We start from the raw sequence: 27,500 nt of genomic DNA, 5'->3' as shown, positions 1-27,500 counted from the left end.
CCTGGTTCTCCGGTCGCTCCTCGGGCTCCTCGGGCTCCGGGGAGGCGCAGGGCGACAGCGGGCGGCAGTGATCCGGGATCGGCTCCTCCGTTTGGGACTCGCCGCTCGGACTCTCGCCCTGGAACTGAGGGTTGGGCTCCAGCAGGGGGCGCTCCAGGCCCGGGAAGCAGATCACAGCCAGGTACCAGTGAGCTCTGAGAAACAGAACCAGAACCAGGACTGAACCAGGACTGAACCGGGACTGAACCAGGACTGAACCAGGACTGAACCAGGACTGAACCAGGACTGAACCAGGAACGAACCAGGACTGAACCAGGACTGACCAGAAACTGAACCAGACTGGAAACTGAACCAGGACTGAACCTGAACCGGGAGGGACTGAACCAGGACTGAACCAGGACTGAACCCAGGACTGAACCAGGACTGGACTGAACCAGGACTAATGAACCAGGACTGAACCAGGAACCAGGACTGAACCACTGAACCAGGACTGAACCAGAACTGAAACCAGGACTGAACCATGAACCATGAACCAGTGAACCAGAACTGAACCAGGGAACCAGGGACTGAACCAGGGACTGAACCAGGGACTAACTGAACCAGGACTGAACCAGGAACGATGAACCAGGGAACTGAACCAGGACTGAAACTGAACCAGGTGAACTTGAACCAACCAGTTTTGAAATCCAGGTCTAAAGGACAACCAGACTCGAAACCAGGGACTGAACTGAACCAGGTCTAAACCAGATCAAAACTAGGTCTAATGCAGGACTAAAACAGGTCTAAACCAAGCCCTGAACCAGCTCTAAACCAGGAACTAAACCGGGTCTGGGTCCAATTCACTTTTTTGTCTGTTTTTTTTATTTCACCATGAACAGATCCTGATTTGTTTGTTATTAAATTTCAGATCTTGATTTAGAGACAAAATAGTGAAATAAAAACTCCAGGATCACGGAGAGGAGGTTCAGACCAACATTTGAAGGTCAGAATGAGGAGCCTGACAGCAGCAGGTCCAGAGAGAACATGGTTTTTCAACAGAAAGTGAACTGGAGCCAGAGTGGATGGAGCCGATTCGCGCCCGTGCTCAGAATAAAGTCTAAACTCACGACTCGTTGATGGGGACGAAGATGAAGTCCTTCTGGAACAGGTCCACGTGTCTGGTCCAGGTCTTCACACGGTTGTGCTTCTTTTTCTGGAGCCTGAGAAAGAAACAGTCAAAAGTCAGGACTAAACTAGGACTAAACCAGGACTAAAGCAGGTCTAAACCAAGACTAAACAAAGACTAAACCAGGACTGAACCAGGACTAAACCAGGACTAAACCAGGTCTAAACCAAGACTAAACAAAGACTAAACCAGGGACTAAACCAGGACTGAACCAGGACTAAACCAGGACTAAACCAGGACTAAACCAAGACTAAACAAAGACTAAACAAAGACTAAACCAGGGACTAAACCAGGACTAAACCAGGACTAAACCAGGACCAAACCAGGGACTAAATCAGGACCGAACCCGGTCTAAACTAGGTCTAAACCAGGACTAAACCAGGGACTAAATCTGGACTAAACCAGAGACTAAAACAGAGACTAAAACAGGCCAAACCAGCACTAAAACTGGTCTGGAACAGGTCCAAACCAGGACTGAACCAGGACTAAACCAGGGAATAAACCATGACTAAACTAGGTCTACACCAGGACTAAACCAGGGACTAAACCAGGGACTAAACCAGGACTAAAACCAAGACTAAGCCAGGATTAAACTAGGCCTGAACCGGGAACTAAACCAGGATCTAAACCAGGAGCTACTCCAATATTAAACCAGGTCTAAACCCGAGTCTAAACCCGGTCTAAACCCGGTCTAAACCAGTCTAAAGCAGTCTAAACCAGAGTCTAAACCAGAGTCTAAACTCTAAACCCGAGTCTAAACCAGAGTCTAAACCAGAGTCTAAACCAGAGTCTAAACCAGAGTCTAAACCAGAGTCTAAACCAGAGTCTAAACCAGAGTCTAGGTCTAAACCAGAGTCTAAACCAGAGTCTAAACCAGAGTCTAAACCAGAGTCTAAACCAGAGTCTATACCAGAGTCTAAACCAGAGTCTAAACCCGAGTCTAAACCCGGTCTAAACCCGAGTCTGAGTCTAAACCCGGGGCTAAACCGTTGCGTCGTTCTCTCTGATTCAGTCGTTTGTAAAAGAACGAACTGAAGACGTGGATCCTCTGAGCGTCGTCCTTTTTCAACTTCTCCAGGACCAAATACCTGCGGCGCAAACAAAGAGACGCGAGATTTAAGAACAATCCGGACGTTTTAAATCATAATATTGATCTAAAACAAAGTGCGCTGAGAAAAAAAAAAAACGACTATAACATGAAGAAAAACTCTGACAAGTCCAGCAAATCGTTCCCTTCAAAATAAAAGTCTGCGTGCGTGTCTTTTGTGTGTGTTTTTGTTTTCACTTTTAACATTCCGTGTTCCGCTCAAACCCGAGTCTCACTTTAAATAGAAGTCGATGATGACGTCGTTGAGGAACTCTCCGTCGTTCAGACAGTGCAGGTCTTCGTTGGTGACGGTGATGCCCCCTTTGGCGGGAGGAGGGGGGTACACCATCAGCCTGAGACGCACACGGACACTCACATTAAAATACACACACAGATACATCGAAATATACAAATGAAACTCTTTAATCTAAACGACGAGAAAGTCTATGAGGCAAAACAACGGGAATTAAATCATCTTTTCTATTATTAAAATGTTCTATATTCAGTGTTGGGGAGTAACAGATTACACGTACTCGAGTTATGTAATCAGAGTACAAATGATGAGTAACTGTATTCAGTTACAGTTACTGTTTCAGTGAGTGGGAATTGGATTACAGTTACTTTGTTGAAATAAGTGGATTACACAGAGGGATTTTACTGTTTTCATATTTTGGGTTAAACCAGGACTAAAACCAGGACTAAAACCAGGACTAAACAAAACCAGGAAAAAAGACTAAACCAGGAGACTAAACCAAGACAAAAAAACAGGACTAAACCAAACCAGGAAAACTAAACCAACTAAAACCAGACTAAACTAAACAGACTAAAACCAGGCAAAACCAGACTAAACCAGACAAACCAGACTAAACCAGAACTAAACCAGAACTAAACCAGGACTAAACCAAGACAAAAAAACAGGACTAAACCAGGACTAAAACCAGGAAACTAAAACCAGGACTAAAAACCAGGAAAAACCAGGACTAAAACCAGAACTAAACCAGGACTAAAACAGAACTAAACCAGGACTAAAACCAGAACTAAAACAGGACTAAACCAGAACTAAACCAGGATTAAAATAAGGACTAAAACCAGGTCTAAATCCACAACTAAATCCACAACTAAAAGAACTAAATCAGGACTTAAACCAGAACTAAACCAAGACTAAACCAGGACTAAAACCAGGACAATATCAAGTAATCCAAAGTATTCAGATTACGTTACTCACTTTAAGTAACTTAATGGATTCTGTTACAAACTACATTTTGGGGGATGTAATCTGTAATCTGTAGGGGATTACATTTTTAAAGTAACCTTCCCAACACTGTCTATATTACATGAAAGTGACTCCTGTGAGCTTTAAGTCGTGTTCTAATGTTGTTCCCTCGTCAAAAACAGACCTGGAGTTGTGTTTTGTTTCACTCACACATGTTTGAGTAACTCTCTATTTGTATTATTCCACCTGGTGATGTCATGAAGTGGTAGTTTTCAAGTGAACAGCTCCTTTTTATTGGGAAATCTAGGGCTGAAATTATCCAGACGATTCTAGTGAAGGTGTGTGGAGTTTAAAAACGCAGCGGAGCACTTCCTGTATCACCACATGACATCACAAGGTGGAACAGTTTGTGAGTGTTTTCAGTTTGAGAGAAGAACTCGGCCTAAATCAGGGTTCCCGCTCTTTTTCACTCACTTTTCAAAACTTTTCCATGACTTTTTCATGACCTAAAGTGAATTTTCCATGACTTTACTGCACCAACATGTGTAGAACTGATCAGACTTTTAGGACAGGAGAGTCAAACTCAAACTCACAGAGGCTAAAATTAAAAACTGGGACTAAGTCGACCAAACTAAATATTTACTGAAAAATTTCAACATCTGCATGTTTTCTCTTCTTTCGAGATCTGTAATGTTAAACCTTTTCTTAATAAAATAAATGTTTAATCATAGTTTTGCTTAAACATTGAATCCTGAACAAGCAGAATATAAAATAATAACAACTTTTTAAATAAATAATACGTCTATAGTCTTTGTGTGCGGCGGCAGCTCTGATACAGATTTGATCTGATCTCACAGGCCACATTTGGCCCCCGGGCCTGAGTTTGACATGTCTGTTTTAGGTTCTAAATCTGAAATGTGAACTCTTTCCACTCACTTTATGGTTTGGGATTATAGTTTTAAAACATTTAAAATCCTGTCAGTGCATTTATTGTCGTCTCTTTTAAACAAAAGGCTCAGACGTTCAGAAATAATCAGAACAGACTCACGAGAACTTAACACAACACTGGAGTTAAGATACTAAAATTCCTTAACTTTTCCAAAACTTAAGTTCAATTTACAAAATTCCATGACTTTTGCAGGTCTGGAAAAACACATTTTCAATTTCCATGGCTTTTCCAGGATTTCCATGACTGTGAGAACCCTGCTAAATGTGCAGGGTTTGTGAGTTAAACATGTGAACGAAACAAAACACAACAACTGCAGGTCTGTTTGTGGTGAGGAAACAGGTGCATCGGGTAACTTTTCTGGTGCAGGGTTTGTCAAACACTTTTCTCCATGAAGATGTTATTTCTTTGTCTGGAGTGTTCCACAGTACAGCTTTAAACCTTTCCATCTTCATGGGGACCAAACTAGACTGAGTTCCAGGTTAGATCTGTGGAGAGGCGACCCCGCTCACAGTCAGAATGTTGTTTTTCTAGGGTTTTTTGAGCTATAAAACCTGTAATTGAATAAATGTAAAGTAGAGCGGTTTAATGTCACACTGTGGAACATTCCAGGTACATCAATGACATCTCCATAGAAACAAGCAGGTCACGTGACGAACCCCCAGCCAAAAAGCGACAGAGTGCAGCTTTAAATCTAAACTCTCGTACTTGACGATGGGTCCGGTGAAGGTGGGCTGGAGCTCCGTCATCTCATCGTCCGACTCGAAGCTGCTGGGTTTGTGTCTCGTGGACATCCGGGTCCGGACCGGGACCGGGTTGGGCTTGGGAGGAGTCCGGGCGGGTTTAACCTGGAAAACACACACACACACACGACCCCTGACCAGTGAGTGACAGGTTCTGTGCCTCAGAACAAACCAGCAACAGAAGAGGAAAAATACAAATGACTGAACAGAAAAAAACATTTAGAGCACTCTGTAGAATATTTGAGTGTTAAAAGAAACATCACCATTTTAGAATTATTCATGATTATTAAAAAGGAGGTGTTTTACTTCTTTGGGGTATTAAATCTTTGCACTGGCTCCCTGTTAATTTTAGAATTGATTTTAAGATTTTATTGTTTGTTTTTAAAGCTTTGAATGTTCTGGCTCCACAGTACATCTCGGACCTCATCCAAATTTATACCCCTGCGCTCTGAGGTCCGAGGTCCAGCTCCAGCTCAGGGCCTAAGACGAGATTTAAAACCAGGAGGACAGGAGCTTCTCTGTGGTCGACCCTAAACTCTGGAACGATCTGCCGCTTCACGTTCGAGCGGCTCCACAGTGGAGAGTTTTAAATCTCGTCTGAAGACCCACTTTTATTCTCTGGCTTTTAACACCGCGTGAGTCGTGTGGTCCTCTGTGTCTTTTATTTATTTTTATGTGTTTTTATTGGTTTTACTGATTAAATTTATTTATTGGTTTATTTATTTCTATTCTATGATATAGTTTTATTTTTATTTTACTGGTTTATATTATTTTACTAGTTTTATTACTTTAAGACTAGTATTATTTTAGTAATTTACTTTATCATCTTATTGTTGTTATTTTTTATGTATTTGTGCAGCACTTAGGAAACAGTTTGTTTGTGAAATGTGCTGTATAAATAAAGTGGACTGGATTGGATAAATGTCCCATCTGATGTTAAACTAGAAAAGCAGTCAGAGAGCGCAGACCTCCGCCAAGGACATATATAAATTGCGATAAATCAGTCTTCTGGATCAGATCCGGATCAGCCTTTGGAATATGAAAGAGGATCCCATTGTCCATCCCTGAGTCAAATTTCATGGGGTTTGGTCAATAATTAACCGAGATATTGAGAAACTAAATGTTTGGCCCCATTTACCACAATGTTAACTAAAATTTCAAAGTGATCCAGAATCCAGGATTTCTTCCGGATCAGCCCCAAAATGAAATCAGTTCTTCCTTTTCACATTTCCAACAAATCCTGAAAATTTCATCAAAATCGGTCCATAACTTTTTGAGTTATGTTACTAACAGACAAACAAACAAACAAAAACAAACAGACAAACACCGGCAAAAACATAACCTCCTTGGCAAAGGTAATAATTCTTTTCACATTGTTTCTTCTGCACAGTTTGGGTTTTGGAACATCCATTACACAATAGTTCTGAAATCTTACGACGACTATTGCTCCTGCCCCCGCCCGTCCTCAGAAAGCACAGGCTCCGCCCTCCAAACGTGACGTAGACTCTGAGTGAGCCGCCCTTCCTCCGCCATCTCAGGGAGGGAGGGGGAGACAGACGTGACCCTGATAGAGGCAGGAATAAACTTTTATTCATCATGGAGATACAGCGCGTTCAGCCGCATGTGTTGGACCCGGAATCGGACGAGGACTTTGAGGAGCACGAAGCTCAAGCACCGCATCCACATCAGCTGAACATTACTGATTGGTAAAGTATTAATAAACACTAGTAGATCAACTTATTATATCGTGGACACTGTAGGGGGTCGGGTGTGAAGCGTTTTCTGCTACGTCAAAAGTGTCATAGGTGTATCATTGTTGTAGCAGCTTTAGTTCGTCGTCACGTGGGAAGGTGGCAGAAATACGCCGCAATTTGTTAAAAAAAAACGCAGAATCAATCTAAAAAAACACTTGGGCGCCAAATCCAAGGCCCACACATCACTCTTAGAAGGTAGAAAGCTCTGAAAAGTTGATTTTCATGAGATGGGCCCTTTAACAGTAACACATATTTAGATCATCATGTTTAGAGTGACCACATGTCCCTGTTTCCCCGGGACAGTCACCAGTTTTGAGCCTGTGTCCCATGTTCCTGCAGATTTAAACAAAACCCACAGATTTTTCCAGTTTTTCCAGAACAACATTCAAACATGAGAGAAAGGTAAAATAAAAATCTGCATATTATCTCCTCTTTAAACTCTAATAATAAAGATTGGAGCTCAGACCTTGTCGTCCTTTCGCTCCGTGGCCTTGTTGTAGTTCACCAGCCGCAGATTCGCTTCGTCGAAGGAGATTTTGGAGGGAAAGTCTGTGAGGTTGTTGTTTTGGCCGATTTCTCCTAAAATGTCCTCCAGGATGACCTGCTGCTCCATGGGGAGGCCGTTCTCAAAGATCAGCACGATGTACTTCTCATCCGGGTCTGAGGGACACACAGAAGTGAAGCTGAGGCCGAGTATCTCCAAGAACATAATCTGACCAGAAAGAACTGAACTATCTGAACTACAACAGGTGAGATGATCTGTGCGATTAAACACGTCCCTCTAAATCACATTTGCATTAACCAATTAGTTTTTCAGCGAGTCACTCTCAACTTTTAGTGTAAAATCAAACTCCTAAACAGAACCAAGAACATGATCACAGGAAAATGAAAATGTGCTCTTTAAATCACTTTGGTCTTTTGTCTTTAGTTTTCTGACTATCCTAAAACTATTTTCGCTGCGTAATAATAAAGGAAAAAAACAGATAACAGCCGTTTCCTGTTTCTGTGACTTTTGCGCCGCATACGGACTGAATCAGGACGAAACCAGAACTAAACCAGAACTGAACCAGGACTGAGAATCAGGACTGGCCTGGAGGTGCACCCGCATAGACCGTCAGGTAACCAGCGCCCGAATGCATTTTGCAGACACCCTGTTCCATGGGCTCGGGTCCAATTTCTGGTCTAGTCTCTGGTCTAGTCTCTGGTCTAGTCCCTGGTCTAGTCTCTGGTCTAGTCCCTGGTCTAGTCTCTGGTCTAGTCTCTGGTCTAGTCTCTGGTCTAGTCTCTGGTCTAGTCTCTGGTCTAGTCTCTGGTCTAGTCCCTGGTCTAGTCCCTGGTCTGGAGTTTAGACCTGGTCTTAGTCTCTGGTTTAGTCCCTTGGTTTAGTCTCTGGTTTAGTCTCTGGTTCAGACTCTGTTCTCTGGTTTAGACCTCTTCAGACCTGGTTTGTTCAGTCTTCTTGGTTCAGACTTGGTTCAGACCTGGTTCAGACTTGGTTCAGACTTGGTTCAGACTTGGTTCAGACCTGGTTCAGACCTGGTTCAGACCTGGTTCAGACCTGGTTCAGACCTGGTTCAGACCTGGTTCAGTCCAGCATCGCAGTTTAAGTCATGGAAATGGTCGTTATCTGTTTTTTTCATTTTAGTTTTGGAGAAAATAGTTGTTGTTTTTTTATTTTCTTCTTTCTTTGGTTTTATTTTGAAAAACAAATAAACAAATGATTCATGGATTAACCTTCAGTGTTGTTTTTCTTTATGTTCACTACTTTTATTTATACAGTAGATTCAAACTGAAGACATCAAATATATGAAGCAGAAACAGGAATTATGTAGAAAAGAAAACTACTAAAACAACTTGATTTTGTATTACAGTAACTCTTTGCTTTGTCGAGAGCTGCAAACCCTCGTCCTTCTCCTGAAATGGTTTAACTTCAAGGTTAAGTTGTGTTTTTCTCACGTGTGGAGGAGCAGTCGATCCAGTCTGAGGCGGCTGCTCGGTTCATCTGCAGCTGCTCCCTCAGTCGAGAACACTCCTGCTCCGTGCTTTGGAAAAACAACACGGGCAGTTTACGGACGCTGCACCACTCACAGCTGACGAGCTCCGAGGCACGAAACACGACGGACTCGGCCTGACCCTCTGGACCTGAGCGACACAGGAAAGGGTGAAAGGGTTAAAAGGGTTAAAGGGTGAAAGGGTTGATATTTGGTTATTTTCTGATGATATAGAGTTATTTCTTTATCAAAAACACACCCAGAATCGTGTTTAGTTTCATTCACACGTTTAACATTCAAACCCTTCAGATTTAGGCCGAGTTCTTCTTCTCTCAAACAGAAAACACTCAGCTCCACCTTGTGATGTCATGTGGTGATACAGGAAGTGCTCCACTGTGTTTTTTTAAACTCATTATGTCTTCACCTGGAATAATCTGGATAATAATTTGGATCATTTCAGATCTGGAATTGCCAATCTCTACTGAACTCAAGGGCGGGGACTCAGAATGGGACTAAAACGGGCCCCATGCCAGGACTCAAGCCGGGACTCAATCAAGACTCAAAATGGGACTCAAAACAAGACTCATCCAGGACTCAAAACAAGACTCATCCAGGACTCAAAACTAGACTCAAAACAAGACTCAAAACTAGACTCAGCCAGGACTCAAAATGGGACTCAAAAGAGGGGCTCAAAACAGGGACTCAAAACTAGACTCAGCCAGGACTCAAAACAAGACTCAAAAGAGGGGCTCAAAACAGGGACTCAAAACTAGACTCAGCCAGGACTCAAAATAAGACTCAAAACTAGACTCAAAACAAGACTCAAAACTAGACTCAAAACAAGACTCAGCCAGGACTCAAATAGAACTCAAACAAGACTCAAAACAGACTCAGCCAGGACTCAAAAAGACTCAAAACTAGACTCAAAACCAGGGACTCAAAACAAGACTCAAAAGAGGGGCTCAAAACAGGGACTCAAAACTAGACTCAGCCAGGACTCAAAATAAGACTCAAAACTAGACTCAAAACAAGACTCAAAACTAGACTCAAAACAAGACTCAAAAAGGACTCAAAACAAGACTCAGCCAGGACTCAAAATAAGACTCAAAACTAGACTCAAAACAAGACTCAGCCAGGACTCAAAATAAGACTCAAAACTAGACTCAAAACAAGACTCAGCCAGGACTCAAAACAAGACTCAAAAGAGGGGCTCAAAACACGGACTCAAAACTAGACTCAGCCAGGACTCAAAATAAGACTCAAAACAAGACTCAAAAACAAGACTCAAAACAAGACTCAAAACAAGACTCAAAACAAGACTCAAAACTAGACTCAAAAACAAGACTCAGCCAGGACTCAAACAAGACTCAAAAGAGGGGCTCAAAACACAGACTCAAAACAAGACTCAGCCAGGACTCAAAACAAGACTCAAAAGAGGGGCTCAAAACACGGACTCAAAACTAGACTCAGCCAGGACTCAAAACTAGACTCAAAACAAGACTCAAAACAAGACTCAAAACAAGACTCAAAACAAGACTCAAAACAAGACTCAAAACAAGACTCAAAACAAGACTCAAAACTAGACTCAAAACAAGACTCAGCCAGGACTCAAAACAAGACTCAAAAGAGGGGCTCAAAACACAGACTCAAAACTAGACTCAGCCAGGACTCAAAACAAGACTCAAAAGAGGGGCTCAAAACACGGACTCAAAACTAGACTCAGCCAGGACTCAAAATAGGACTCAAAACTAGACTCAAACGGGACTCAACCAGGACTCAGGCCAGGACTCACCTTCTGTGTCCAGTTGGATGTGTTCTGTGGTGAACTGTAGAAAAAGAAAAAGACACATTATTAAATAAACAGAGTGTAGAACTGTACTGTTCCACTTTTATTAACTCTCAGTGAATAAACTGTTTTATTCTAGAGTCTATAAAACTCTGTAGTAACAATAACAGTCGTCTAAAGTTTACTAATGTAATAAAAATGTAATAAAGTAATAAACATTATAAATATTAAATATTACACCCAGGAGTCTACAGTCGGTTATATTCATCTATTCACATTATTCCACCCGCCCACTTTTGTTTCTAAATTCTCCTAAACAGCGATTTCTTGCAGCGGCATTTCTGGTTTTACAGGAATGTCAATGGAGAATTTGGGAAACGTTTGGCAGCTAAAATATGACATAAAGTTGGTTCAGTCGTGTGAAATGTTCATGTGCACCAACGAGTCAAGGTGTTTGCAGTTTGACAGAGAGCGAGACGACAGAATAACGAGACGACAGAATAAAGAGACGACAGAATAAAGAGACGACAGAATAAAGAGACGACAGAATAAAGAGAGCGAACACACAGAACCCACTGAAACCAGTTGATCATCACCCTTCAATAATATAAAAAAAAAATAAATCAACCAAAGATGAAGCGACCCCCCTGCAGTACCCCAGACCCCTCTTTTGAAGACTTCTGGCCTACAACATGTTTTATCAGTCTACAGTGAGAGTGTGAGTGACGCACCACCACAGGTTTGCGGACCAGCCTCCGTAGAGTTCCGATCCGGATGCTTCGACATTCCAGGATGATGCTGGAACATTTGGCGGGGAGTTTGGGTTTCTTCTGACGCGGCGGCTCTGGGGGACTTTTCCCAAACTGAACACACAAAGAATCAGCGATTACGTACAACTGCAGTCAGGTCAGCGGTTTGGATTAACCGTTTAAGTGTTTACCTGGTCCTTCATGCGCGCTCTTCGGGGGATACTGATCTTCATGTTGACGTCCTCGAAGAAGTCGGCTCCCAGCTCCTCCTGCTCCGCCGCGCTCTTCACCGCCGCCTCCACTTTCCCGCCGGAGGGCGCCGGCGAGGAGTGGGCGGAGTCCGCCGGGCGCGGGGAGATGTTGTCCAGACGAGAGCTCCCGGTGCTGGCGTTATCCGCTTCGTCCTCCTCGTCGTCGCTTGAGAGGACAACTGAGGAAGAAGAGGAGGAAGAGACGGTTAGAGGAAGAGGAGGAAGAGAGAGGATCAGAGGAAGAAGAGGAGCAGAGGAGGAAGAGAGGGTCAGAGGAAGAAGAGGAGCAGAGGAGCAAGAGAGGGTCAGAGGAAGAGGAGGAAGAGAGAGGATCAGAGGAAGAAGAAGAGCAGAGGAGGAGAGGGTCAGAGGAAGAGGAGGAAGAGAGGAGGAAGAGAGGGTCAGAGGAAGAGGAGGAAGAGAGGAAGAAGAGGTGAGAGGAGCAGAGGAGCAGGAGGAAGAGAGAAGGTCAGAGGAAAAGGAGGAAGAGAAGGTCAGAGGAAGAAGAGGAGGAGGTCAGAAGAGCAGAGGAGGAAGAGAGGGTCAGAGGAAGAGGAGGAGGTCAGAGGACAGAGTTTGTCCAGAAGGTGCCGAGGAAGAGGAGGTGAGAGGAGAAGAGGATGTCCAGACAGTGCACAGCAGGAAGAGGAGGTCAGACGAGGTGAGAGTTTGTCCAGACGGTGCAGAGGAGGAAGAGGAGGTGAGAGGATGAAGAGAAGGTCAGACGAGGTCAGAGTTTGTCCAGACGGTGCAGAAGAGGATGAAGAGGAGGTGAGAGTTTGTCCAGTTGGTGCAGAGGAGGTCAGAGGATGAAGAGGAGGTGAGAGTTCGTCCAGACTCACTGGGGTCGCTGATCTCGTTGGTTCTCTTGGCTCCGTTGTTCTGGGTTCTGGTGACTCTCATGGGCAGAGGGGAGGCGGGTCTGTAGAAGCCCGGGACCGGCTGTAGACCCTGCAGCGGTCCGGGCTGAGTCCGGGTTTGGGCCTGGGTGGGGCTAAGGCGGATGGGGGGCGCGGCGTCGGCGCGGAGGAGGCGGGGCCAATAGAACCACAGTTTGTGCATTTCTCTGACGGTTCTTTGGGTTTTTTACAGTTTAAACAGAGCAGAGGGAATGGAGACGGCCACGACTGGACCAACTGTGAAACAACAGACAGAGGAACGTTTAAAACAGACACGTGTGTTATGGTCTGTTCAGACCAGAGCGTCAAGACGCACAGTTCACATGCAAAGTTTATGTGTCTGTGTGTCGATGTGTCTAGGGCGTTCGGAGTTTTTGCGGTGCGTCTTAAGGCACCAGCACGGTGAGACGCGGCATGTTTTGAGCGTTTGGGCGTCAACGCTCCGGACACATGTACAGGGTGTCGGCGTCAGAAGCTGAAAATGCTGAAGTTTTGGAATCGGACGCACCACGTCAACCAATCATGGATGACCTCCCAGTGACGTAGCACCGACATTACCAAGTATTTTAGTCATTTTTTTAATGCATTGCTCTAAACCAGGCATGTCCAAACTGTGGCCCATGGGCCAAATGCGGCCCTCAGATAAATTTTTCTTGGCCCTCAGGCTTCCAGGTGAATTGGCCCAAATTACCTTGCATCAGTTAAAACTTAACTTTTACTGCAAGTTTTTTGAAAATCTACCTTAATAAAGCTCATATTTAATATTTAGTGTGTGGTTTTAAGAATCTTAGCGTGAATAAAGACAAATGTTTCATTCTAATGTGTTAAACATGCACATATTTTAATTATTCACTGTACTGAGCACCAGTCTACGGCCCTCGATCAGCCCTCTGCTTCATCTGTGTTTAGATATGTGGTCCTTGATGAAAAAAGTTTGGACCCCCCTGCACTACACCGTCCACCTCCGTCACCGTAGAATACTGACCTCTGGTGGTGAAGTGAAGGTGCGACATTCCTGCCTCCGCTGAACAATTCGCCGCTTCACATTCAAACGTTCGTCGTCTGTGGAAAAAAAAAAAAAAAAACACGTCGTCAAACCCAACTACAACCAATACGTTTAACCCAGAGACCAGAGCAGTTACTGAAAAATATTATACTGAAAAACATTTAGACAACAGAATGTGATTTTCCAACATTGCAGAACCGTAATTTCCGTACTATAAGCCACTACTTTTTTCCCCTCACACTTTGAACATTGCATCTAAACCAGGGGTGGGCAAACTTTTTGACTCGTGGGCCACAAATGGTTCTAAAATGTGATGGAGTTTTTTTGGTAATCCATCTCATAGAAGAACAAAATAACACGGGATATGTAGAAAAAATATCCCATGTTATTGAAATATCCCATAATTGAAAATCATTACAAAGAAGCAAAATATCTGTCTTTCTAGTCCTACGGTTTTTACTATTTATTGAATTGACTTTTAAAACACTGAAAATTATTATTATTTATTTATATTTATTTAAATTTATTTATGTTTATTTTTATTTATTTTTATTTAAATTTATTTTAATTAATTAATTAATGTATTTATTATTATTATTATTATTATTCAAGTTCAGCGGGCCGGAATAAAAAGATTAAAGGGCTGCATATAGCTCCCGGGCCGTAGTTTACCCACCCATGGTCTAAACGAAGTAGCAAAATTATGGACGGCTTATTTGTTTGGCACATTGTCTATTCATAAATACGGTCTATGGTTTGGCGACACAGCGGATGCACGCAGCCTGAGTGCACAAAACGCCGCTGTCAGTGCGAATAACACAGGAAGTTAGAGTGTTGGCTCGCGCTGTTGTCAGAGCGTTCAGTTTATGCCAGTGTGACAAAATAAGTTCTGATGCTAAATGAACATGAGTGAGTTTGATACATTTTCATGACCTGTAATGTGTAAATGACGAGAAGAAACGTCTCAAACTTCAGTAGCCGCAGATCCACTCACACCTGATCCACACACCTGTCCCCGCCCCCGAGAGAGTCTGAATTTTGCTGAAGAGACTCTTTCTGCAGGAGACATGTGCAGTAGAGCGCGGGGAGAGGCGGGGTGATGACGCGCCGAGGAAGATGCTCGTTTGACACACGAAGAAATGCAGATGATGCGGATTTTAAGTTAAATGCGAAGGAAACAGAGCTGCTGAGTCGACGGTGAGATTTTGTCAATGCAAAAAGAAATGATTTCACCTTCAGTTTATATTCAGGTGTGGCCGATATTTGTACAATTTTAAAATGTAGTTAATTTAGTTGATGCGTTTTTTATTCAGGTGCGCTCAATAGTCCGGAAATTACGGTACTTTGTTTTCTATTCTCACGTGTCCTTATATCTGTGTAATTTTTCAGTGCTCCAGGTAAATTCATTTGCTTTTCAATACAAAACCAAAAATAAGAAAAGGAAAAAACAACTATTTTTTTCATTATTTGTCTCCAAAACCAACATTTTTTTCAGTTTTCGATTTTGTGTTTAAATGAAAATGGAAAAAACGGATAAAGGACGTTTCCCATTTACATGATTTAACCTGCGATTCCGGGCTTTGGACTGCATATGGACTGAACCAGGACTGAACCAGGACTAAACCGTTTTTAGTCCCGGCCTCGGTCCCGGCCGGTCCCGGCCTCGGTCCCGGCCTCGGTCCCGGCCTCGGTCCCGGCCTCGGTCCCGGCCTCGGTCCCGGCCCCGGTTCAGTCCGGCATCGCAGTTTAAGTCATGTAAATGGGAAACGGCCTTTATCCATTTTTTTTCATTTTGGGAGACAAATAATGAAGAAAATTGTTTTTTTTTTTTTTGGTTTCTTATTTTTGGTTTTATTTAAAAAACAAATGAACGAATGACAAATGGATTCAGGTAGGTCCTATAGTGGTCCAGGTCTAAAGCAGGTCTAAACAAGGTCCATGGGTGTATACTAGTCTCTGTGTCTTATACTTGTTCTGATCCAGTTCTAAACACATTCAGGAAAGGTTCTGCTCTGTCCTGTCAATGGGACTTTTTTAGTTTTGATACCTGTGAAAAATGAGGATCTAGTTTCAATATTTGTTTAAGTATCGATACTAAGAGACATGAGACAGTTTAAACACAGAGAGAGCGAGTGTGACAGGTGAGAGACGCACCTGACACGTCCGGACAGGTGAGAACGATACTGTCCATCTCCACCGGGGGCTGCGTCGGCGCAAAGTCCCTTTAACAGAAAACACGTTTATCACTTTGTATGAAAAGACCTCAGTCAAATACAGACACTAAACTAAAGACGAGAGCCAGAAGGACTCTGGTTCAGATCTGAGTCTGGTCCTGGTCCTGGTCTCGAGAACCAGGATGAAGCTCACAGACTGTAACACCCACGATGTTCAGATTAAATCCAACATTTTAAAGTCAGAATGAGGAACCTGACAGCCACAGTTACACCCTGCAAAAAAAAACTGGCTAAAATTTAAGATATAAACACTTAAATCTATCAGAAAATGATTTAAAAATAGTGAAATTGTCTGTCCATGCAGCAAGATCATTTTACCTGACACGTTATTTTAAAATAAACGGACTCTAGACTAAAATGAAACCGTGTCAGAACTAGTAAGTAGATAATAAATCTGAAAACAAGATATAAGACCTGATATAAGTTTTAAAATCTTGGCCAGATCAGAGAAATTTGCAGTGCACACTTCAGTAGAAAGTGAACTGGAGCCAGAGTCGATGGAGCTGAACCCCGCCCGTGCTCACTTCCTGCGGTTAGCGGGACAGACACGCCCAGAGGTACAGTGTATGGAGGGTCAGGGGACACTTTACGGCTGACGGGAGAAGCGCCTCACCGTGTCAGAGGTCGGCGTACGTGGGAGGGCATCTGGGCGTGCTGAAAGTGTCGTCCCTGGAGCACGATGCCCTGAGACGGCGTGGGGCTGATGATCACAAAGTTGGTTCTGTTGGGCATCGGTGAGTCTCTGAAAACGCGACACAGACATGATCACACAAAACTGACTCCTGTGAGATTCAAGACGCGTTTTGTTTCATTCACATGTTTGGAGTAACACTTCATTACGAGTCCGTCTACATCTCCAAAGCTCTAAACGCTCTGTTCCCTCTTGTGACGACATGAAGAGGTAGTTTTCAAGTTTTTAACAGCTCCTTTCACTTTTAGTTCAGTAGAGATCGGCAGTTCCGGGGCTGAAATGGTCCAAACGATTCTACTGAAGGTGTGTGGACGTGCAGCCCTTCTTCCCACAGTGTCGGTGTCGTCCACGGTGATGATGTTGAAATAGCTACAAATATCTGGGCACTGTGATGGACAATAAACAAAAATTTGACCTAAACACTGAAAGCGTCGTCAAACGAGGGCAGCAAAGATTATATTTACTGAGGAAACTGAACTCTTTTAAGGTGAACAAAATGATTCTTAACCATTTTTATTGTTCTTTTATCGAAAGTCTTCTTACTTTTTATTTTATTTGCTGGTTTGAATCCTTGTCTGTGAAGGATAAAAACAAACTTCAAAATATTGTTAAAACCTGCTCAAAAATCACAGGGATCAAACTGAGGGACCTGAGTTCTTTGTGGGAGGAGCAGGTGCTGAGCAAAGCCAAGTGCCTCCTGGCTCAGCCGCTCCATCCTCTGGCTCCTGATTTTATCCTGATGCCTTCAGGGCGTCGGTTTTATGCTCCAATACGGAAAACCAACCGGTTTTCTAATTCTTTTGTTACCTGTGCTATTAAATTGTTAAATTCTAACGGTACAGTTTTATGATAGTTTTATGAAAGTTTTACACTGCAATTAGTTTTTTATTTTGAGTTCCACTGGTGGACGACAATGGACTGACTCACTTTGTGTTTGTTTGTGTTTGTTTGTGTTTGTTTGTTCGTTTGTGTTTGTTTGTTTGTTCGTTTGTTCGTTTGTTTTGTGTTTGTTTGTGTTCGTTTGTGTTCGTTTGTGTTCGTTCGTGTTCGTTCGTGTTTTCGTGTTTGTTCGTGTTTGTTCGTGTTTGTTTGTGTTCGTTCGTGTTCGTTTGTGTTCGTTTTGCTCAGAGATGCTGCTAATGAATTGCCTTATGGGATCAATAAAGTTTTCTGAATCTGAATCTGAGACCCGAAAACCCAGCAGCGCCTCAAGCGGGCAAGTACCTCACCCGCAAAACAAATGTAACTGCAAGTCACCCCGCACACTGTGTGTTCCGGTACAGGAGCCTCCTGTCCCGCACCACCAGCGTCATCGGTCCAGGCTGTTAGGAGCTGAACTCTCTTCTCTCTCTAACCACCAGGCTGACAGGAACCCAGAGTCTGTGTCTCCTTAAAGAAGAACACTTGGACTTTTCTATTTATTCATTTCATTCTTATTTACTTTAGAAGATTGAGAGTGAAAACATAATTTATATGTTTCATATGGAAATTTGACAATGACCTTTTTTAATTGTTTAATTTGTTGTTGTCTGTTAGATTGTAATGCAATGGAGGTACTGTGCAATTATTGCTTATAATGTACAGGAAATGAGACGTCTGTATTTGTTCTTCGTTAATTTGAGACTGTAGAAAAAAGGGGTGGGGTTAAATAAGTATTTACTTCCTCCCACTCCTTTTTGGGACACAAGGAAAATTCTGCGTAACATTTATTTTGCCTATTATTATAGAATAGAAATAGTTACTTTTTGTGTTATATCTATGTATTTATGTTTTTGTCTTATTTTATTATTTAGTTTTTTGTTTTTGTTTTTTAATTTATGTTCTATGTATTACTGTCCGAAATAAATAAACATAATAATAATAATTTTAAAAAAAAATGAATTTTGAATTGAATGGAGATTAAAAACACAGTGGAGCACTTCCTGTATCTCCACATGACATCACAACATGGAACAGAGTGTTTTGTGTTTGAGAGAAGAAGAACTCAGCCTATATGTGCAGGGTTTGTGAGTTAAACATGTGAATGAAACAAAAAAACACAACTCCAGGTCTGTGAGCGACGAGGGAACGACATTAGAAAAACAGAACAATATGAAGTGTTTAACCACAGAACGACAGAGGGGAAAGTCTCACATGTGTTTCTTGGGGGCGAGTCTGTGCAGCGGCCGACTGCTGCTGGAACGGTTCTCGTAGGTTCTGAGGGGGTCCGACGAAGAAAGGAGACGCACTGGAGGAGACTGGAGAGAAAGAGAGAGACAGAGAGAGAAAGAGAGAGAGGGATGTTAAATACTGTTCAGATGAAAGCTTCTCGAAGTTTGAGAGAAAGAGAAATAGGGAGAAAGAGGGAGAGAGAGAGAGACAAAAAGAACAAGACAGAGAAACAGAGAGAGAGACAGGCAGAGAAAGAAACACAGAAAGAGACAGAAAGAGAGATAGACAGAGGAAGAGAGAGAGAGACAAAGAAAGAGACAGAGAGAGAGACAGAAAGCGAGATAGAGGAAGGGAGAGCGACAGAGAAAGACAAAGAAAGAGACAAAAAGAGACAAAGAAAGAGACACAGAGAAAGAGAGAGACAGAAAGACAGACAGAGGAAGACAAAGAAAGAGAGAGAGAGACAGAAAGAGAGACAGAAAGAGAGAGACAGAGAGAAGAACAGAGAAAGAGACAGAGAGACAGAGAAAGACAAAGAAAGAGACAGAAAAAGAGAGACAAAGAAAGAGAGAGACAGAAAAAGAGACAAAGAAAGAGACACAGAGAAAAAGAGAGACAGAAAGACAGACAGAGGAAGACAAAGAAAGAGACAGAAAAAGAGACAGAAAGAGACACAGAAAGAGAGAGACAGAAAGAGAGACAAAGAAAGAGACAGAGACAGAGAAGACAAAGAAAGAGACAGAAAAAGAGAGACAAAGAAAGAGAGAGACAGAAAAGAGACAAGAAAGAGAGACAAAGAAAGAGAGACAGAAAAACAGACAGAGGAAGACAAAGAAAGAGAGAGAGACAGAAAGAGAGACAGAGAGAGACAGAAAGAGAGACACACAGAGAGAGAGAGAAAGAGACAGAGAGACAGAGAAAGACAAAGAAAGAGACAGAAAAAGAGAGACAAAGAAAGAGAGACAGAGAAAGAGAAACAGAGACAGAGAAAGACAAACAGAGAGAGAGACAGACAGACAGAGAGAAAAAAGTGGGGAAAAGAAGAGGACAGGACAGATGGGGAAGGAGATACAGAGATTCTTTTGCTGGTTTTACACAGATTATTAATCAGTGGGCAGATCTATAGGTTTTTGTGCCTTTTTTTTAAATTTTCGGACACTTCAAATGAAAGAATGCAGAAAGTAAAGAGTTCTGGTTTAGAGAATCACACACTGACATCATCGCACTGCGAGAGTTTTATCCAAAAGTTCAACACAATTTACACAAGAAACTCATTTTTTCCCCCGATACAACAAAATAAACACATTTTCTTTCTAATTTTTTTCTGTTAAACTAGAAAAGCAGTCAGAGAGCGCAGACCTCCGCCAAGGACTACCCCCATTTTTTATATAAATTACGATAAAATCAGTCTTGTGGATCAGATCCGGATCAGCCTTTGGAATATGAAAGAGGATCCCATTGTCCATCCCTGAGTCAAATTTCATGGGGTTTGGTCAATAATTAACCCAGATATTGAGAAACTAAATTTTTTGGCCCCATTTACCACAATGTTAACTAAAATTTCAAAGTGATCCAGAATCCAGGATTTCTTCCGGATCAGCCCCAAAATGAAATCAGTTCTTCCTTTTCACATTTCCAATAAATCCTGAAAATTTCATCAAAATCGGTCCATAACTTTTTGAGTTATGTTGCTAACAGACAAACAAACAAACAAACAAACAAACAGACAAACGCCGGCAAAAACATAACCTCCTTGGCGGGGGTAATAATAGGAAGTCAAAATTTAAACCTAAAAAATGGCTATTTATAAAAACAGTAGATTTTCTCTGATGTGTCGAGTCTGTGGTACCTTGCTCTCGTCGGGGGGCGTGGTCTGCTGTCGGTCGCTCTGCTCCATTCTCACGCCACTACAACTGAAAACACACACAAACATAAACACAACACTTCACTAAACTACAGAAGAGAACATTTTACACAACAACAACAACAACAACAACACACACACAGTTTTATAAACCGTTCACATTCGTCACTGGAGTCCGTCCAGATTCACCAAACTCAAAAAAGAAACCTGACGACCACCAGAAAAGTTACACAATGAAGCTCTGAAAATTTTTAAAAAACAGATACTGAGTCTCCGGTCTCTGCTCCCTGGTCCTCTGCTCCCTGGTCCTCTGCTCCCTGGTCCTCTGCTCCCTGGTCCTCTGCTCCCTGGTCCTCTGCTCCCTGGTCCTCTGCTCCCTGGTCCTCTGCTCCCTGGTCCTCTGCTCCCTGGTCCTCTGCTCCCTGGTCCTCTGCTCCCTGGTTTGGTCTACCCTGGTCCCTGGTCCCTGGTCCGGTCTTCCCTGGTCCCTGGTCCGGTCTTCCCTGGTTCCTGATCTATGATCTCTGGTCCCTGATCTGATCTTCTCTGGTCTTTGGTCCCTGGCCTGATGTCTGGTCTGATCTGATCTTCTCTGGTCCAGTCCCTGGTCCCTGGTCCGGTTCTGGTCCAGTTCTTACTTGTGTTTCTTGTCGTCTTCAGCGTCTTCGGAGAGTGAGAAGCCCCACTCTTTGTACTGGTTAAATCCTCCATCTCTCCTGCTCTCCGCCCGCTCCAGCCCTGCACACAAAACACACAAAACACCGTCACAGCGCCACCTGCAGACCGACGCACGCCTCACACAAACTGGGCTCTGATCTGGGTCCACGTGGGCTCAGTCTGTGTGGAGTCTGAACGTCCTACCTGCGTCTTCAACCTGAAACATGCACAAGACTCCTCCAGCTCCAGACAGGTTAAAGCAGGTCCACTGTTTACCTGCGTGAAGTCGCCCCCATCAAACACAAACGTACAAAAACTCTGTCAATCGCTCGGCCTGGAGAAAGTTTTGTTTGCGCTGCTTTATTTTTGGAGATATTAACGATTCTTTTACAGGTCAAACTGGGGTCAGCAGCCTCCAGGAAACTTCAAAATGCTCTAAAAACGACACAAAACTGAGTCAAACATTTGTGCTGCAAAAAGTTTAGTTTGTGGCTTTATTTTGGGCCGGTGACGTCGTCCACCTAGTGCCTCCGCTCAATTTCATTTCTCTCCAGCTCTAGGTCAGGAATCGGAATACACTAGACGGTTCGCAAAAACCCCGGAAGTGCGAGTTCAGGCACCAACCAATCAGAGAAGAGTGATATATTCAGTAGAGATCAAGGATTTAAAGCCGGTGTGGTGTAGGATTCTATATTTTATTAATAAAGAACTTGAAATCTATAGAAAAACTCTGAATATTACAGTATTTTCCGGGCTATTAGACGCGCTCTTAAGCCTCCAACCCCATCAAAAAACGACTTTGCGCCCCACAATCCAGATATACACGCCCTCACCAACGTCACATTTACACAAAATACCAAGTTGTTTTACATCAAAACATTCCTTAAAACACCTTCAAAAAAAGTGAATATGTAGCGATATATAATAAAAGTAAATGACATGAGAAATAATGATCAGATAAGTAACTACTAAAAGGAAAAAGTCAGGGGAGTCAAAATCCTTTAGGGGGTCATTTTACTATAGCGGTATGTTCACCCTGGGGTCAATGTACTATGGGGGTCAAAACTAGGGACGGGCATTCGGTGAAATTTTCTTAATCGATCGTCTGAAGAATTAACGATCAATTATCGATTAATCATTAACGTTTTTCTATTAAAATGATCATCATTATTATTACTATCTGCACTAATCTGCATAAATAAATTCAACTTTACGACATATAAACATAACGACTCTAGATCCACATCAGCTGTTTGACATTATAATGTGTTTAATTCAGTTTTGTTCAAATCTCACAGAAACAAAACTTAAAACCACATCACTAATTTACATAAACTAAGTGAAGATAAAACTCCAGCTCTTGTGTCGCTGATGTGGTTCAACTTGTGTTGGATTAAAAGACATGACTCAGGTGAATACAGGTCAGTGTGACCAGATTTGTGTTTGTCAAAACCAGGACAGCGTACGGGGGGAGGGGGGCGGGGCCTCGTCATCCACATTGAGCGACTCTCACCTGGAAAAACTTTTTCCCACTGGACACAGAAACATATGTGCTGCTTTATCCACTGTGCACATGGACTCACACTTGTCCCAACGCAACGGAAAGTGTGGAATTTCTTCTACAAATCCTGGTTAAATCCACATTTGTGCTTCGGTTCGTTACAGACTGACCCACTGTTTGTGTCTCGCTCCTTCTGATGCAGAGACACATGTACACACCTGTTTGGTCACGACACACACACATACATTCAGTTTGTCGATTAAAATGAACGTAATCGATGAAATTCTTAATGATCAATTATCGATTAATCGATTAATCATGCCCATCCCTATTCAAAATACTTTCCCACAACGGAAGAAAGAGAATGTTTGGTGAATTTTATCAAGGGGAAAGACGTTATTGTCCTTCTTCCTACGGGATTTGGGAAAAGCTGGATACACCAGTTGTCCCCGTTTGCGGCGCATTACACACGTCACGACCAAACAGTAACTATTGGTTAAATGATAAAAAGTCCCTGCCTACCGTCGAGCGAACGAAATCTAAGGCTGCGAGGTCACACGGTTTGTACGAAGTGAAACGAATTAAAACAAAGTAAAACCGGCTGATGAATCCAGTCCCTCGAAACAGCAGAAAATGATGAAACTTTTCTATTTGGTTCGTGCCGTTTTGTGCTGTGACTGTTTTAATTCGAGCGAGTTTGTTTCTAAAATTATGAATTATTATTATGTTATTAGGTTCTTTTTACCGACGACGAGTTCAGCAACGTCACGTGACTCTGAGGAAGAGCGCTAGTGAGCCGTCGAAACTGTCACGTATGAAAACAAACTCTTGGTCTGTAAAAAGAACCAAATAACATAAAATATCAGAAGACCAAATGAATCTCTCTGGACTATTCATTATTGTTTTTGCAGAAATATGAGGTCATTTCCTCTCAGCTGACGGCAGCAGCTTTAACAAAACTCTAGAAAACAAGTGAAGAGAAACGACCTGAGGCTGTGGAAAAGTCTGTGTTATTCTATAAAATATGAATCAAAAGCAAATTACTAAAGACGGATACAGACTTTTCCACAGCCTCAGGTCGTTTCTCTTCTCTAGTTTTGCGGTCACTGTTTTTATCGTACGAGTGACATCAGCACATCGGACTGATCTTATACTAAAGTCGTGCGTGTGTCGTGCTTTGGTCCACCTCCTCCAGCCGGGCCTGGACTCTGTTCGGTTGCGCTCACACTGGACAAACGTACGGTGGTTCTAGTCCCGAGTGTGAGTGCAGCCTAAATCATTTCAACTTGATTTATACGAGTTTTCAGTTTCAATTTGTGTGTGAAACGATCTCCAGTCAAAATCCAATTAACTGCACAGCCTTACTTCAGCTTCTGTTTTAAACCTGCAGCTCTTGGTTAAACCTGTATTTGACCCGTCCTTCAGCGTTTCTGTTTTAAATCAAATCAAATTTATCTTTACAGCACATTTAAAACAGCCAAAGCTCACCAAAGTGCTCAACAGTAAAAATCACATCCTTTTCCATCTTCAAGGAACCAAGGAACCTTTAAAACCAAGAACCACTCACCCATTCACACACACATTCACACAACAGACCCACAGTGCGCAGATACCGGGGATGAGGTGCGTTAATTGTCTTGCCCAAGGACACAACAGCTGTGGGAGCTGGAATCACACCGCCAACCTGCAGGTCAGTGGATGAGAAAGCTCAACCAGCGATGCTTTTTTATGTCGAACCGCCAACCTTCAGACCTTCAGAGGACAAACGCTCCAACCAAACTCCTCAACCTGCATTTGACCCACACTTCAGCGTCTCCGGGTGAAACCTGTCAGGAGCAGGAGACCAGAGCTGAGCCAGGAACAAGACCAGACCAAACCAAACCAGCTCGAGACAAAACGAGCACACAAACGCCAAAGAGACCAACGTGAAATAACTGAGCCACAAGATAACTGCCTTTGAGTATGGAGTAAGAAAGCTGTCAAAAATATTCGTGCGCGTAAAATAGAAATCCGTGCGTATTTGGGAAATCCATGCATATTTGTGTAGTGCATAAAAATAAATATTTGTAAACTCTCAAATGAGTCCAGTCGTACATAAAATATATTGTGTGTATTTTATCCATCAGAATACGAATTGAAAAATTACGACGTCATGAATTACAATCACGAAATGAAAATTTACGATTACACTTTCATCAGTACGAATACGAATTCACAGACGGAACTTTACTGTCAAAAATACGTCATCACTTCACAGACATTATTCATCGAGCAGAAGAAACATCGATCAAGATCAAGACTGTGCAGCTCAAGTTTGTAGCAGAGGGTAAAAACAGAGTGGCTGTAGTCGTGAATGTTTAATCTAAACATACAGAGAACCTGATATTTGTTAATGATCCCTGGGATAACGTTACGTCGAATGTTTCCAACTGGCTCCACTATGTTTTCTAACATATAGGTGCAATTTCCCGTTCAAAGGAAGTGTTTCTACACAATATTACACAGCAGCGTTCGGTTCCCGAATTCAAGACATTTTTACAATAGATTTTAATTAACCCACTTGTTGGTCGCTGTTGTAGCTTCTTGTGCTTTTACTCTGTTTTTACTCTGCTACAAACTTGAGCTGCTCAGTCTTGATCTTGATCGATGTTTCTTCTGCTCGATGGATAATGTCTGTGAAGTGATGACGTATTTTTGACAGTAAAGTTCCGTCTGTGAATTCGTATTCGTACTGATGAAAGCGTAATCGTAAATTTTCATTTCGTGATTGTAATTCATGACGTCGTAATTTTTCAATTCGTATTCTGATGGATAAAATACACACAATATATTTTATGTACGACTGGAGTCATTTGAGAGTTTACAAATATTTATTTTATGCGCAACTACAGCCAAATATGCACGGATTTCCCAAATACGCACGGATTTCTATTTTACGCGCACGAATATTTTTGACAGCTTTCTTACTCCATATTTGAGCCCTTTAAAGCAACCCTGAGCTCCTGAGCTCCTCACGGCTCCTCACGGCTCCTCACGAGGGATGTAACGATATCCACATTTCTCTGTACGATATTTATTGGAATATTTTGTAAACTAACAAAATTGAACATACAACAATTTCCTTTAAAAATGCCTTAACAAGCCTTTGGTTCTGTCATAAATCAGAGAGTTAAGATTTAAAAGTGCCATTTCACTGTGTAAATGGGAGTGAAACAGAGCAAAGGATCATGGTCTATGTAGTTTCCTGTGATTCTTTTCTTGTTGCTGCATCATAACAAAGAATTTGAGCAAAAACAGTTGAGATTCAATATACTGTGACAACCCACAATATCACAGAGACTTTTGACGACAAGATACCACAGTATTTCGGTTATTGTTACATCCCACGATGGAGCATCATTTGCCCAACTTTTTGAAAACTTTTTGAAAATCAATCTGTACCTAGTATCATTTTTTACACTTGCCAAAGTAAAATTCCATGAGAAATTTCATGAAATTCTCTTGATGTTTACTGGATCCACCAAGACTCTGAAGTTTAGGACCAGCAGAAGCCTTAAATCTGAGCTGAAACATCAATTTTTTTTTCTTCTTTTCTTTAATAACATCCTTATCATTGTTTGGAAACTTGGGTTTATCGAACCCTGAGTCGTACCGGTCATTGGGCCGTACCTGTCACTGAGACGCTCTGGTGACGTCACACTCATTTACTCCACTTTTTAAACAGTCTACGATCACTACAGAAAAAACAAACTTTATGTCTCTCATTTAATCTTTGGCCTTTGTGGATTTTGGCTAATTATGAAAAAACACTCAAAATCTTGACGAAATTGTCATATCTTAAAAACTTATGAAGACAGAGACATAAAATTACCAAAAAAAATGCGGAATGACAACATTTATATTCAAATTTCATTGACACTATGGCCCTAAATTGATTATTTTTAATTTTATTTGAGAAAAACTGATTTTTCTGCAGAGCTTCATGGACACCATTAGGATGAAACTCAAGAGTCTTTTGTGGACCCAGTAGATTTTATTCAACTGAGCAAATATTCCACAGGTTTTCTTTTAATTGGTTTTGTCACATTTTAAAATTGGGAACAAGTTGAATTTCTGACACTGGGGAATAATCCCTACTCCTCACGAGTGCTGTCATCATACTAAAACCTCAAACTTGCTTTTGATACTAAGAAATAAACTTGATACTTAATACAGATTCCAATACTGTGATGACATAAAACACTCTGATTTTCCTCATTAAATGGTTGCACTTTCTTTTCTATTCCCATGTGTCCTCGAATCAGGTCTAAACCAGGCCCAAACCAGGTCTAAACCAGGCCCAAACCAGGCCCAAACCAGGTGTAACACAGGTCCAAACCAGGGCCAAACCAGGTCTAAACCAGGCCCAAACCAAGTCTAACACAGGTCCAAACCAGGTCTAAACCAGGCCCAAACCAGGTCCAAACCAGGTCCAAACCAGGCCCAAACCAGGCCCAAACCAGGCCCAAACCAGGCCCAAACCAGGCCCAAACCAGGCCCAAACCAGGCCCAAATCAGGCCCAAATCAGGACTAAACCAGGTCCAAACCAGGCCCAACACAGGTCCAAACCAGGGCCAAACCAGGCCCAACACAGGTCCAAACCAGGGCCAAACCAGGCCCAACACAGGTCCAAACCAGGGCCAAACCAGGTCCAACACAGGTCCAAACCAGGCCCAAACCAAGCCCAAACCAGGCCCAAACCAGGCCCAAACCAGGCCCAAACCAGGCCCAAACCAGGCCCAAACCAGGCCCAAATCAGGCCCAAATCAGGA

General features: G+C 42.5%; 1 protein-coding gene across 1 annotated transcript in view; it reads right to left on the bottom strand.

Moving 5' to 3' along the window:
• Nucleotides 1-27,500, bottom strand: part of senp6a (SUMO specific peptidase 6a) — a 37,558-nt gene that overhangs the window by 7,910 nt on the left and 2,148 nt on the right. The window contains 18 exon segments of the mRNA XM_055149476.1: nt 1-194; nt 1,107-1,227; nt 2,153-2,253; nt 2,489-2,605; nt 5,120-5,259; nt 7,375-7,568; nt 8,865-9,050; nt 10,692-10,725; nt 11,417-11,548; nt 11,626-11,864; nt 12,528-12,685; nt 12,688-12,821; nt 13,570-13,646; nt 15,745-15,812; nt 16,438-16,566; nt 18,649-18,752; nt 20,516-20,579; nt 20,797-21,268. The exon segment at nt 1-194 is cut by the window's left edge and continues 27 nt beyond it. Coding sequence (XP_055005451.1) covers nt 1-194; nt 1,107-1,227; nt 2,153-2,253; nt 2,489-2,605; nt 5,120-5,259; nt 7,375-7,568; nt 8,865-9,050; nt 10,692-10,725; nt 11,417-11,548; nt 11,626-11,864; nt 12,528-12,685; nt 12,688-12,821; nt 13,570-13,646; nt 15,745-15,812; nt 16,438-16,566; nt 18,649-18,752; nt 20,516-20,579; nt 20,797-21,268 — 2,664 coding nt within the window.

The sequence above is a fragment of the Boleophthalmus pectinirostris genome, unplaced genomic scaffold (assembly GCF_026225935.1).
Source record: "Boleophthalmus pectinirostris isolate CB_2022bp ecotype Guang Dong unplaced genomic scaffold, ASM2622593v1 HiC_scaffold_13, whole genome shotgun sequence".
NCBI lineage: Eukaryota > Metazoa > Chordata > Actinopteri > Gobiiformes > Gobiidae > Boleophthalmus > Boleophthalmus pectinirostris.
This window is presented reverse-complemented; position numbering and strand designations above follow the sequence as displayed.